This window comes from Carassius gibelio, chromosome A10, assembly GCF_023724105.1.
Source record: "Carassius gibelio isolate Cgi1373 ecotype wild population from Czech Republic chromosome A10, carGib1.2-hapl.c, whole genome shotgun sequence".
Classification (NCBI taxonomy): domain Eukaryota; kingdom Metazoa; phylum Chordata; class Actinopteri; order Cypriniformes; family Cyprinidae; genus Carassius; species Carassius gibelio.
Genome location: NC_068380.1, coordinates 14,471,551 through 14,484,629, shown reverse-complemented (window position 1 = coordinate 14,484,629; position 13,079 = coordinate 14,471,551). Strand labels below are relative to the sequence as shown.

The 13,079-nt window shown below is 35.9% G+C and overlaps 3 protein-coding genes across 4 annotated transcripts; 1 reads left to right on the top strand and 2 right to left on the bottom strand.

Annotated features, from left to right (window-relative positions):
• The first annotated feature begins 131 nt into the window (after nucleotides 1-131).
• prnpb (prion protein b) lies at nucleotides 132-2,398 on the top strand. Its single transcript, XM_052608391.1, has one exon. The coding sequence runs from the start codon at nucleotides 134-136 to the stop codon at nucleotides 1,985-1,987; it is 1,854 nt and encodes a 617-aa protein (XP_052464351.1). The 5' UTR covers nucleotides 132-133; the 3' UTR covers nucleotides 1,988-2,398.
• A 334-nt stretch (nucleotides 2,399-2,732) lies between these two features.
• On the bottom strand, nucleotides 2,733-4,799 carry LOC128021286 (shadow of prion protein-like). Its single transcript, XM_052608392.1, has 2 exons — nucleotides 4,702-4,799; nucleotides 2,733-3,675 (listed from the first exon to the last, which is right to left on the bottom strand). Exon 2 carries the CDS (start codon nucleotides 3,661-3,663, stop codon nucleotides 3,244-3,246), a length of 420 nt encoding a protein of 139 aa, XP_052464352.1. The 5' UTR covers nucleotides 3,664-3,675; nucleotides 4,702-4,799; the 3' UTR covers nucleotides 2,733-3,243.
• Nucleotides 4,800-5,352: 553 nt separating this feature from the next.
• LOC128021282 (ras association domain-containing protein 2) lies at nucleotides 5,353-13,049 on the bottom strand. Of its 2 annotated transcripts, XM_052608387.1 has the most exons (10): nucleotides 11,699-13,049; nucleotides 10,756-10,841; nucleotides 10,590-10,665; nucleotides 10,355-10,506; nucleotides 9,646-9,704; nucleotides 9,377-9,525; nucleotides 9,147-9,300; nucleotides 8,947-9,068; nucleotides 6,067-6,164; nucleotides 5,353-5,971 (listed from the first exon to the last, which is right to left on the bottom strand). In XM_052608387.1, exons 2-10 carry the CDS (start codon nucleotides 10,809-10,811, stop codon nucleotides 5,908-5,910), a joined length of 930 nt encoding a protein of 309 aa, XP_052464347.1. In that variant the 5' UTR covers nucleotides 10,812-10,841; nucleotides 11,699-13,049; the 3' UTR covers nucleotides 5,353-5,907. The 2 variants fall into 2 exon arrangements, with proteins under 2 accessions (XP_052464347.1, XP_052464348.1); XM_052608388.1 differs by lacking the exon at nucleotides 11,699-13,049 and having other exon boundaries at nucleotides 10,756-11,689.
• Nucleotides 13,050-13,079: the final 30 nt, after the last annotated feature.

The following is a 13,079-nucleotide window of genomic DNA, read 5'->3' as shown; positions in this document are numbered from 1 at the left end:
ATTAGGCTATTGTCTTGTAATATGTAAAATTGCCTTTGCATTTCAGTAAGCTTATTTCTTGAGTCCTAAACTCTGAATTGTGTGCATGTCAAGTTTATGCTAACTCAATGTGTTTCAATTTGTTAGGACTAAAATGGGGAAGTTATGCAAACTTGTACTTTTCGTTATGGTTCTGATGGCAATGCTACACAGTTCATCAGGAGGAAAGAAGTTGCTTTGGAGCAAGAACACCCCTTCCAAGAAGCCATCCGATAAGCCATCACAAGGGACCAAGACACAACTAAACTATCCCAGGCAACCCTATTATCCTGGTGCAGGAAGTAAGCCAGGCAACACTAAACAGCAATATCCTGGTAGAGGCAGCTCTAGTCCGGGAGCAGGCAGCCATCCAGCTGGTGGCAGCAATCCTTCGGCTGGTGGCAACCCAAATCAGTATCCTGGAAGAGGGGGATCCAACCCAGGAGGATATCCCAACCAGAATCATGGAGCAGGTGCCTATCCAGCTGGTGGCACCTATTCTTCGGCTAGTGGCAACACAAATCAGTATCCTGGAAGAGGGGGATCCAACCCAGGAGGATATCCCAACCAGAATCCTGGAGCAGGTGCCTATCCAGCTGGTGGCAGCCACCCTTCGGCTGGTGGCAACCCCAATCAGTATCCAGGAAGAGGGGGATCCAACACAGGAGAATATCCCAACCAGAATCCTGGAGCAGGTAGTTATCCTGCTGGTGGCACCTATCCTTCGGCTGGTGGCAACCCCAATCAGTATCCGGGAAGAGGGGGATCCAACACAGGAGGATATCCCAACCAGAATCCTGGAGCAGGTAGCTATCCTGCTGGTGGCAGCTATCCTTCGGCTGGTGGCAACCCCAATCAGTATCCGGGAAGAGGGGGATCCAACACAGGAGGATATCCCAACCAGAATCCTGGAGTAGGTAGCTATCCTGCTGGTGGCAACCCCAATCAGTATCCAGGAAGAGGGGGATCCAACACAGGAGGATATCCCAACCAGAATCCTGCAGGAGGGGGTTACTCTAATCAGTATCCAGGTAGAAGTGGGTACAGCCCTGGTGTGTATCCAGCAGGTGGATCTTACCCAGTAAGAACTGCAGGACAGCCTGTAGGATACCCAGGAGGACACCCTTCCATTGGAGGGGTATATCCCAACTGGAACCCCAACAATAAGATTCTCAGTCCACGCTATGGAGGCTCATTTGGAGGTGGTAGATTTGACAATGGTGGCTCCCCTTTCTCCAATACAGCGAAAAGCATGGGCTTTGGTTCTTCTCTTAAATCCAAAGGCTTCGCAAAAAAGGCAATACTAGCTGCAGGCGTTGGGGCAATGGCAGGAATGGCTGTAGGCTATGGAATTGGAAACTTTCCACGCCCCAACTTCCAATTCAATAGCCCTCATGAGGATCGTCAATACAACCACTATATGTACGAACGTCAGGGCATTCATTCTAAAGGCAGAAATAACCAAGTAGGACCAAACTACACATCAAAGCAACCACCCCAGTCATATGAGCAATTAATGAGCACATGCATGAAGCGAAATGATCTTCTAAAAGAGCAGGACACTACAGATTCTGCGGATCACAAGAACATTCAAAGAGATGAGCCACTGACTGATTATGCAGCTATGAATATAGACTACTTAGAGAAAGCTGGGCTGGAGAAGAATGACACCACATCCCCTACAACTGTCAATAATTATCCAGAGGCTGCTGTTATTAGTGAGAATGATGATGACACAGTGAGTATCATACAGATTGGTTATCCAGCTCTCATTGAGCAGATGAAAGCTCGAAAGTGTGTTGAGTTGTACTTGGGTTACTCTGAGAGCTTAATGGAGAAGCAGAAAGACGATAAGAAGGACACAAATGAAAGAAAAGTTTCCAGTCCTTCCAATAACCATAATGGACACCGTGTCTCTGAAGTGCTTCTGATACTCACTGCTTTCTTTATGCTTTTTAGTAGCACTTAGTAGAGCTGCCAACATTGACTATATACAAAGGAATACAATTGCCCATCCTTTCTAAATCTAGGAATCCAAAGGTGAAGTTACATTTTAAATGTTGTGTATAGGTCTTGACTGAAGTTTCTCTTATATGCTAAAAATGTAAAAAATAATAATATATAAATAAATAAATTTCCTCACTGGCTATTTAAACATACAGTACACGGCAAATGTATTGCATACATTTTATGAATGTATTTTGTTAAATTACAAAACTATTGTTATTATTATTCCTGGGAAATAAAATGTTAACCAATGTATTTATTCATATGAATTTAATGTTATGGATCTATTTAATCACAGTAACCATTTATATTATTTACAAAAACATCATAATCATCATCATCTACAACAGCAACCACCACCATCATAAACAATACATTTTCTTTGATACGTTTAATTAAAAAAAGTGTTAACTGATCATTTATTTTTATTGTTTTTTACATGTCTTTCTGTAGTTCTCTCTAAATGTTCTTTCCCTCATGAGTGTGTGGTGTACATTACTTTTTAATATTTCAGAGATCAAACAATTGCTGGTCTGTTCAAAAGTGCCCCCAGCAAAATGAAGACCATTGCTATGGTAACATGACAGAGCACACAGAGGCCTTCACATGATACATGTGGCATGTTGCTAGGAGACCAGCCCATTCAGAACTGAACGTCATGATTAGGAGAAAGCTATTGGAGGTTTAGCAAACAAAATGGACAGGAATAAGCAGAGTCAAATATTTATTCATGTACACTCTGGAAACAGTACAAGGAGCAAACAGTGACAGGGTTTAAAATACCTGCCAAAATACACATCAAACCCCAACAGAGGAGTATTACATGATATCACCGGAATGAAAGGAACAGCAAAAGCACTTTTTTTTATTTTGTCCATCCCATGATATTTCAGGTCACAGAGTTTGCATCAAATATTTTCAAAGAATGCGAATATTAGCCCTTAAATTAAAGCTGTTTCTGTTGTATTAAATGTCTTATTTAAAATTTGTATTTATTCCTGATGCCAAAGCTGAATATAATTACTTTAAAGATTTACTTTTGTAGTGTGTGTGTGTGTGTGTGGTCTAATGTCATAACTTTCTTAAATTTCATATTTCTCCAAGTATATTGCTAAGATCACTCAGAACACTCAGTGAAAATGATTGCATCCTTTGTTTAAAATTAACCCTTTCTGCATCTTGTCTGTCTGTGACAAGAAATGCCTCAAACCCTGAAACTCATCCCAACATAAAGATGTGTGCAAGTGCTCCGAGTATTATGAGGACGCTGGTCACGTGCTCTGAGCTGCCTGCATTCCTGTAATTCTGCCAGTCTGAGTGATTGTATCCCGGTCCATCGGGGTTGTAGCGCCTGCCCTCCTCCGAGGCGCCATCATAGCCGTAGCCATATCTCGGTCTGCCCAGAGAGCCCAGCCCATAGCCGATGGCCGCTCCACCGAGAGCCCCCGCGGCTGCAGCACCTGCCAGCTTCAGGCCCTGCCTGCCTTTGCTCTGGGAAGGAGGCGCTTTGACTGGCACACCCACTCCCTTGCCCCGTCCACCAAAACCTCCTCCACGCTTGCAGTGGGCACAAGGGCACAGCGACACCCACAGTAACATCCACACCCAAATGATCAAGACCTTCTGATTACCCATCATGACTGGGGGTCCCTTCAAAAAAAACAAAACATTTGCGTAGAAACAATTTTCACTCAGGATTGCAAGCAGATTTTACAACTAATTAGAAGGAAAGAAAACACACTGCAAGAAACACATTGAATTAAATGTGACATTTTAAAGTGGAAAGATTCAAAAGTCTTTTCTTGTAAAACATACTCCAGGAATCATTATTTACAACCTTAAAAATCATTATTTTTACAGCGAAGAAAATTAAAGAAATTTGACAAAAATGGTCTGTTGCAAATTTGAGTTTCCAATAATAATAAAATTACATCAATATATCAATCGTTTTCAAATAATAAACAAGGCTCTTACTCAATATGACTCTAAAAAACATACAATATTTTATTGATCTATTTTTATTAATCTATCTTTATCTATTTGATTAATATGTATTATTTATTTAAAGTTTAAAGTTTTTTTTTTATCAAAATGAAACATTTGTTTGAGCTCATTTATTATTGTTATTTTATTCAACATAACTATTCAGACACCTACAGTGCGGTGGGTGGCACAAGTCATCTGAGTCTAATTATACGCTCCATTGCATATGAAAAGACGAGTGCTGACCACTGACAACAAGCAAACGCTCTGAATGATGTATCAATTGTCAGACTCACCTAGAATGAGTGCTGTGATCTGCATTTGCTGACACACAATGACCCACTTGTTAGCATTGTTAAGTATATATATATATATATATATATATATATATACTACTTATATTCATTAACATAAATTTATTGAATTACACAGACATTTATGTTGATACCATAATGTTCATTTCAAACATATAATATTAAAAAAATAATAAAATGAGTGAAATAAATTACAATTAAACCAATTTAAATCTTTAGGATATAATTTACTGTATCTCAAAATACATTACATATTACATTAGATTTGATATATTAAATGCTTCATCTCAGTATTTAGTTCTAAAAACATTTGTTCTCTTCCGTATTTTTGCGAATCTCATCAAAGCCCCATCTGTTGCTAGAAACAGAAGCATCTTACCTGGTGATAGTGCTGATCACTGGCTTCTATTCACCGCTTGAACTGCTCAACCTCACTGTGAGGAGCTGCTCTGTGTTGTAAACAACCACCTTACAGATCTGTCACTCACTCAACAGCAGCGAATGACCGATCAGGGATGCTGAACAGCCCCGCCCACTTCCAGAACAAAGGCACAGCAGAGAATGAATAACAGCCTGGTACCAGTCTGGCTTTTATTCATTTTAAAGCAATTTCTATTAAAATGTACACCCCACTGCCCTTACACTCTATTTTACCCTTGTGTCTATTATCCTTGGCCATTAAGTTTGCACATCTCAGTTGTAATAGTAACAGATCAGTGCTTAAGAATAATAAAGAAATTAATAAAATACATAATGAGATATCACAAGTTATTACAAACAGATTTATGTCATGTTGAGCAATGGGTTAATGTAGTGTAGTGCAAGAATTAACTGTTTTTTATTTATTATATTCAAATGTAATATATATATATATATATATATATATATATATATATATATATATATATATATATATATATATATATATATCATAAGCATTAAATGCATCATACTAGGGACAACTAAAGGGATCAATAAAAGGTAATGAGAGCTTTTACTGAGGTTAATTTGCATGCAAGTTCATGGAAACAAATATTTCAGTAATTGTCTCAATGTTTTTTTTTATTATCAATGGTAAAAATGTGCAAAAAACTCTGTGAAATACATTACAAACAAAATATATTAAATACTTTTAATACCAATAAACATCATTACAAACATTCTGCAGTAAAACAAGGCAAATACAATAGGTTTTAAAATGATTTTTCTTCATATTGTCTATTTATTCACATAATATGGGCTCTACATTAAATCAAATTTTGAATTAACATTCTTACTGATTATTATTATTGTCGTTGTGCATGAGTGAAAGTCAAACAATGTAACTTTTTTTCCCGACCCATTTGTTTTCCTTTGTGAAAAAGATGGCTAAGTAACACTCTGCTGTTTATCCAATGAAGATTATTTAGAGAAAGTCATGGTACCTTTGGACATTGCTGTATTATGATATTATATAACATGTTAAGATAATAAAAGTAATAATTTAGCAAAAAATATGTTCCTTTTCCTGAGACAGCACCATTTTGTTACTGTGGGTGCTTTAAAGATGGTGTTCAGATGCATGATACATGTTTGAAAAGCTTCATCATGTAGTTGAATCAGCTAAAGACCGCATGTATTTCTTGATGATACGCTGCATATCAGCATACCTGAAATAATAGGAAACAAGGGCACAGAAAAGAAATGAGGGCACATAATGATTTCAAATGCCTCTAAAATGTATAACGTGTGACTCCGTCTGTACCTCTTCTTCAGTTTCTGCATCTCTCTTTCTTCTTCCTCTTGCAGCTTAGCAATGAAGCTTTGTAAAACAGGAAGCTCAAACTTGATGTATTGTGCCACCTTGAGGATAAAACGCAAGTATTATTACAGTATATGAATACAAACTCGTACTGTGTACTTGTCTAAACACTAAACATACTACTCTTACTATTTCTGTAATAAATAGTAAGAATTCAGTACACAATTTGTCTGACCTTCTACTTAAGCCAAAATTTGCAGTATACAACAAGACACATATTGTAGAATATTGCATCCCACAATGCAATATGCCTGACCTTCCATAACAAATGTAAAAAACGAGATGTAATAAAAAAGTGAATGATTTTAATATAAGTATCTTAATTTATTCTTTATATATTTGAAATATATACATAAATAGATTAAATAAATATGGCTCTATAGCATCCTCTATGAGACAAAATTACTCAAAATGACATAATTTAATTAATATTTCAATAAATAAATAATTTGTCATCAATTGCAAAGTGATGATTACAGTTTTTCTCAATTGCTTGGGCTCAGTTCTCAAATGATTTTTTTTATTTCCCAAAACATTAAGTTCAGATCTCTGAACAATTTGCTTCTTTTTCACATCAGATTGGAATTTCTTATTGATTTGAGCAAATTGCAAATGCTTCGGCACATGTGTGCAAAGAGTACATACAACTGTCTGCAGTTTGGACAACAAATAATTAACTGATGACTCGATTCTCACTAACACTGTCAAACACTTCAGAACTTCTCAGACATTTTTTATTTTGTAAGCCATCACATTCAAAACGAGCTATTCAGTTATGTAGATTGCCCACAGCACAATCACTGCTGTAGAAGTTTTTGAGAACCTGCACTGCAGCAACATGCTCGTGGAAGAGCAATTGGAAGGCGTGTAAGAATACGCGGTGGTGGTAGAGGAAGAAAAAATCGAGGAAGAGGTGGAAATAGTCAGAGTTTTTTCCCCATGAATGTTATTTGTTGTTTGTGTATTTGTGGTAATACACAAATATGAAATGTAAAGTGAAATCTTGTTACTCTTGTCAGTTACTTTCCATGTACAGTAAATACACTTGTATTGTGTATATACACATGAAGTACAAAAATAAACACTGTAAAAATACAAATGTTCATAGACTTCTTTTTTTTTTCTACATGCTATTGAATTTTCTCAAAAAATATGAGATTTTTGTTTAAACCCTTAATTTTGTGGTGACTGTGGTGGTGAAAAAACAACTAAACATTTTGACCAGTGTGGGTCACACAACGACAAAAATACTTTAGATTTTGGTGGCCTTGGCCAAATTATTGACACAATAACTAGGTTTTGAAGCATGAATTAAATGTTTTGGGTGAGTAACTACATTTTGCAGACATGCTACAAAGTTTTGAAGTTCCTGCAAACAGTTGTGACATTTGCACTCACAGTTTAGAGAATGTTAAGACTGTTTCGAAAAATGTGCCAAAGCAATTGAAAAAACTGTAAAATGAAATAAAACAAATGAAATAATTTTTTTTTTTGGAGATTGAATACTTTATTTAATGAATGCTATGTTTTATTAACAATTAAATGATGTGTTTTGAGATTTATTTAAATATCTAAATATTCATTTAATTATTTGCTTTTGAGCTATTTCGACCTAAATAAGACAAACAGTTTGGAAGGTACTGTAGGTGGGTAGGCGAGATAGATAGATAGATAGATAGATAGATAGACAGACAGACAGATAGATAGATAGATAGATAGATAGATAGATAGATAGATAGATAGACAGCTAGTTAGATAGATAGATAGATAGATAGACAGACAGACAGATAGTTAGATAGATAGATAGATAGATAGGTAGATAGATATAAAAATTCAGATAGATAGATAGATAGATAGACAGACAGACAGACAGACAGATAGATAGATAGATAGATAGATAGATAGATAGATAGTTAGATAGATAGATAGATAGATAGATAGATAGATAGATAGATAGACAGACAGACAGATAGTTAGATAGATAGATAGATAGATAGATAGATAGATAGATAGATAGATAGATAGATAGATAGATAGATAGATAGATAGATAGATATAAAAATTCAGATAGATAGATAAATAGATAGATACCCTTATGAAACAAAAATATATTGCAGTATATTGGGAAATATCATGTAATATATTAGGCATATATTCTTATATATGGGATTTAATATTTATTTTTTCCAATATATTGCAATATATTGAAAGCGGCAATCATTTGTATATTTTGCAATATATTATATAATATATGTTATGTATCATCAAAATATTAGTAAATGTATTCAAATATATAATATATTAGAAAATAAAAAGGGAAAATAATATATTACGGTTGCACTTTTTTTTACAGTACGTGTACTTACATGTACTTATAGTGTACTTAAAGTGTATTTATCTAAGAAAGTTCTAGTAATACAAGGTACCCCTATTGGGGTAGGGTTAGGTTTAGGGGTAGGTTCAGGGTTAGTACCTAGTTATTACATAGTTATTGTAATTACTATAATAAGTACATAGTATGTACATGGGGAACATAACTGTAAAATAAAGTGCTACCTATATTACAATATATCACAATATATTTTAAGAAATATACTGGTAAATATATTTTACTTTCGTAAGGGTAGATAGATGGATAGATAGATAGATAGATAGAAACAGTCAGATATATAGATAGATAGATAGATAGATACATAGATAGAAACAGTCAGATAGATAGATAGATAGATAGAAACAGTCAGATAGATAGATAGATAGATAGATAGAAACAGTCAGATAGATAGATAGATAGATAGACAAACAATGTGATATTTTGTCTCTTACATCATAGGTGACCTCTTCCACCTGGTCTGTCTCCATAAGGAACACTTTGCTGACCTGTTCACAAGGGCCTCGCAAAACTCTGAGCGCCAAAGGATGGTCATTAGGCTTCAGCCGATGTCTCTCTGAGCACAGAGACAGAAATATGAACTCACGGACAAAGAAACTGCAATATGATTCATTTCTTCTCAGTCCGGACGTACCTCCGCTCGTGTGGACGAAATAGAGGCTGAATTCATCAGGACTGTTCTCAATCTTGAACTTGTTGAGCAGCACCCTCATGACCTGTGCTGTCGTCATACAGCTGTTGACGCGGACATTGGTCACAGAGCCGAACGCTGGGGTAAAAACGGCCGTCTGTTTGACAGAAACAAGTGTGAGCAAAAGTGTGTGAGTTTAACAGCATGTTAATATCAGGAAATACAACGCCTGCCTTGAGGTTATAGAAGTGGCCGTTGAAGGAGCATCGGTTTCTCTTGACTCTCCTGATTCCAAGCCGTCGTCCGCTGATTCTCCTTCCGCCGACATCACTCCTGGTCCTGGGGAGACGATCGGAGTGTGTCGACTCCTGCTGCTCCTCACCTACCAGATGAAACGTGACAAATCCAGCGAGACAGACAGTCGGACAGTTCAGATATGAAGCGTAGATAGTGAATACAGAATTCAGTCATAATATAGATAATGCAAGAATGTATTATTCACCTGCCTCTTCCTTCTCTTCGCTGAAGTCTTTTGATTGGTCGCCTGCTGTAGTGACCTCACTGGAAACAGACAGCTCATTTGTTTCAGGAATTATTCATTATCTGTAAAGTTGGCTAAATTTTCCTTTAAGCAGCACAACTGTTTTCAATATTGATAATATAACTTTATCAGCAATCTCCGTAACAAATTACGTTTTAAAATATATATTTAAAACTTAATTTATCATAATTATATTTCACCATATTATCTTCCCTGTTTTTAATCAAATAAAATTCTCACTGGCCCTAAACTTTTAAAATAGTTTAAAAAGTTTTACGTAATTTCTATTTAGTTCAACACATTATGGTTAAGTAGGCTATATAACTGTGGTTCTGCTTTCTAAACTACAGATATAAATGTGCATTTTTACTTCCATTATAAAAGCAAAACAATGAGCAAATTATTGCTTGTTTTTACAAAGGTATGAAATTAATTCACAGATATTGTCAAGGTAAACTTATATATATCCTAACCCAAAACATTAACCCAAAAGCACCCTTTAAAAAAGGATAAAAAATTAATAATAAAAAAAAAACTAAATAATTCAAAACAGTTAAACAAAAAGTTATTGATAAAATACATATCTAATCCTTTGCGTTAAAAATGCGTGACGGACTGTTTTGTATGTAACAGTTTCTACATTGTGGGTTAGTGTGGTGTAATATCTGACTTGAGTGAGTTGATGTCTGTTTCGGCACTCAGAGATGTGAGTGAGGGGCGTGGCCTGCCTGCCTCCTTCTCGTCCTCCATCTGCAGTCTGATTGGCCGCCGAACGCCCCAAAAAACATTGAGTAAACCCTCTATGATCATCTCGCCTTCCTCCTGTGAAAACCACATAAACACTTATGTCATCAGTTATATGTCATTAATACAACCCGCTGTAATTTACCAACTGACCAACTAACCTCTCTGTGTCTCAACTGGAGGGCTCCTCCTTTGTAATAAAGGTTGTATGTGTTAAGGTGTGAGAGGAGAATGCTCCTGCAACCAAAAAGTAAAAAGGAAAGAACGACATATTTACGTAAACGGTGGGAGAACGGAACCTTGCAGTACACAGCAAAATGCACTCACTTGTTTACAAATTTATCTTTGCCAATCTGGACCTTGTCCGAATCCTCACTGTCCATGTCGAGTCAGCAGGAAAACACGAGGAAGGCCTGTAAAGAGTGAAGGGATGAACTGAAAAAGGTTTCCTCAGAGAAAAGAGTAAAGGAGCATCTCATGACTGTTCACCTTATATTGCAAAAGGACTCCAGGCAAGATATTCACACACAGAAACACACACGCACAAGCTGGATAAAAGATGAGTTGAGCTGTCCTATACACACTAGTAAACTAAAGAACGTAAACACACTTTTAGGTCTAATATTTTATATTTTTCAATGATTTACTGTGCCATATTTTATCCTTTTGCTGCTGATGCAAAAGTAATGAACAAGAAATGACTAGTACATCACAACCAAGCAATAACGTATACAGAAATTACACTAACACTTAAAAATATAGGTTCTTCATTGGCACATGGTTTAATGAAGAACACTTACAGTGATAATTCACCCCAAAAGGAAAATTCTGTTACTATTAACTCAATCTCATGTTGTTCCAAAACTGAGAAGATATTCTTAAGAACACTGGCAACCAAACAGTTATGATTACCATTGACTATCACGTCTACACATTGACTGGTTAACATTCTTCAAAATATCTTCATTCATGTTCTACATACAGCCATGGAAAGACAAGCAGGTGAGTAAATAATGACATACATGTATTTTTTTTGGTGAACCATCCCTTTATATCAATGGAAGATTTCCATTACATTAAAGGCTCTTTCAGTTTTTTAAAATGTTCTTCTTCACGCTTGTTCTTTTAAGAAATGTTCACTGAGAGGTTCTTTGAGAAACCAAAAAATGCTTCTTCTATGGCATCACTGCAAAGAAACAACAACTTTGAAATCATATAGTTATTTGGTAATGTACCTATAAAGGTCAAGATGATAAAGCAGGTGACTTACTGTACAAGCAGCACGTGGGAGAATCCAGCAAAGTCAGCGAAATCAACTCAGACTCTGGCACACACATCAGATGATGTGACTGTACCAGTCAGCAAATGTGGAAGTCTTGGAAGTCAGCTGGTCAGCATGAATACAGCTGTATCGTGGATGCAAGCGTGGCGTTGACAAGCTAAATGAGTCTCTGTCCCCTCTCTGTAAGACTCTTCCTCATTGCAAACGTTCAGTCAGGAAGTAACAGCTATTTTCAGACTTCCTCCCATATGCCGCAGATGCACACAGTGCCCCCAAAATAATTACTAGCAATGTAATAGCCAATGTTCAAATGTTTTGCTGGGCCAGACAGAAAGCACACTTGGTTGAGCACATAAACACACCTGTGGATTGTCCATTGGGGCAGATGTTAACACACCGCCCCATGAATGCAATACTAGTGAACACAATGTTCTTCACTTAAAATACACATGTGCTTACCAAATAATTCACAGAAATATGCATCTTTGTAAACATCTTTGTATATTAGTCCTTAAAATCCAACTATTGTGAGTGTTGAGTGTGCAGGAAGGCATCATTTCTACTCAATCTCAACCAAGTGCATTTCTTTCTCAAAATGAAATGCTTTCATTCTGTCTAATAAAGTGAACTGAATGGTTTCTCTGTGTTTAAGGAACAAGGTGACCCAGACAAAGGAACAATGCATAGAAAAGGCTTAAACTTTCATCTGTTCCTCTGAGAGCAGGCAGGTTTGGGCGCAGTGTTACCACCTTGTGGAAGCTAATAGAATTACAAATTGATTCATGATCTCTAGCTCACTGTCATACTCTTTATACAGCGATTAACACTCTGGACGTTTAAGCCACATTGGATTTTGTAAGATGTATAATATCAAAACTATCTAATGCAAAACTCTTAAGCGATTCCTTCCAAATTAATAAATAATAAGGGTTAATAATATTATTAATAAATAGATAACAATTAATAATGCCGATTGGTGCTGGATTAATGGCAAGTAATTTCTCTCTCTTTGTTAAAATGTATATTTTATTACTTAATATTTAACATAATATACTGTGCCACACCTTTGAATATAAATAAATGTATGAATTTAAGCCCCAAATTAAATTACTTCCAAAATAAAACCAACCAAGCAAAGAAAGAAATACATCAATACAAATAAAAATACATTTATACAATTAAATAATTGTCTGGATTAATGCAAATCTCTGATAATGTTTTTGTCTCTCTTTGTTAAAATGTATATAATTAATTACTTAATATTTATTTAACATAGAAAATACTGTCACAGTGTTGAACTTGTCATGGCAAATAAATGGAAGAATTTAAGCATATTCCTTCCAAACAACCTACATCCTTGCTGTGTATT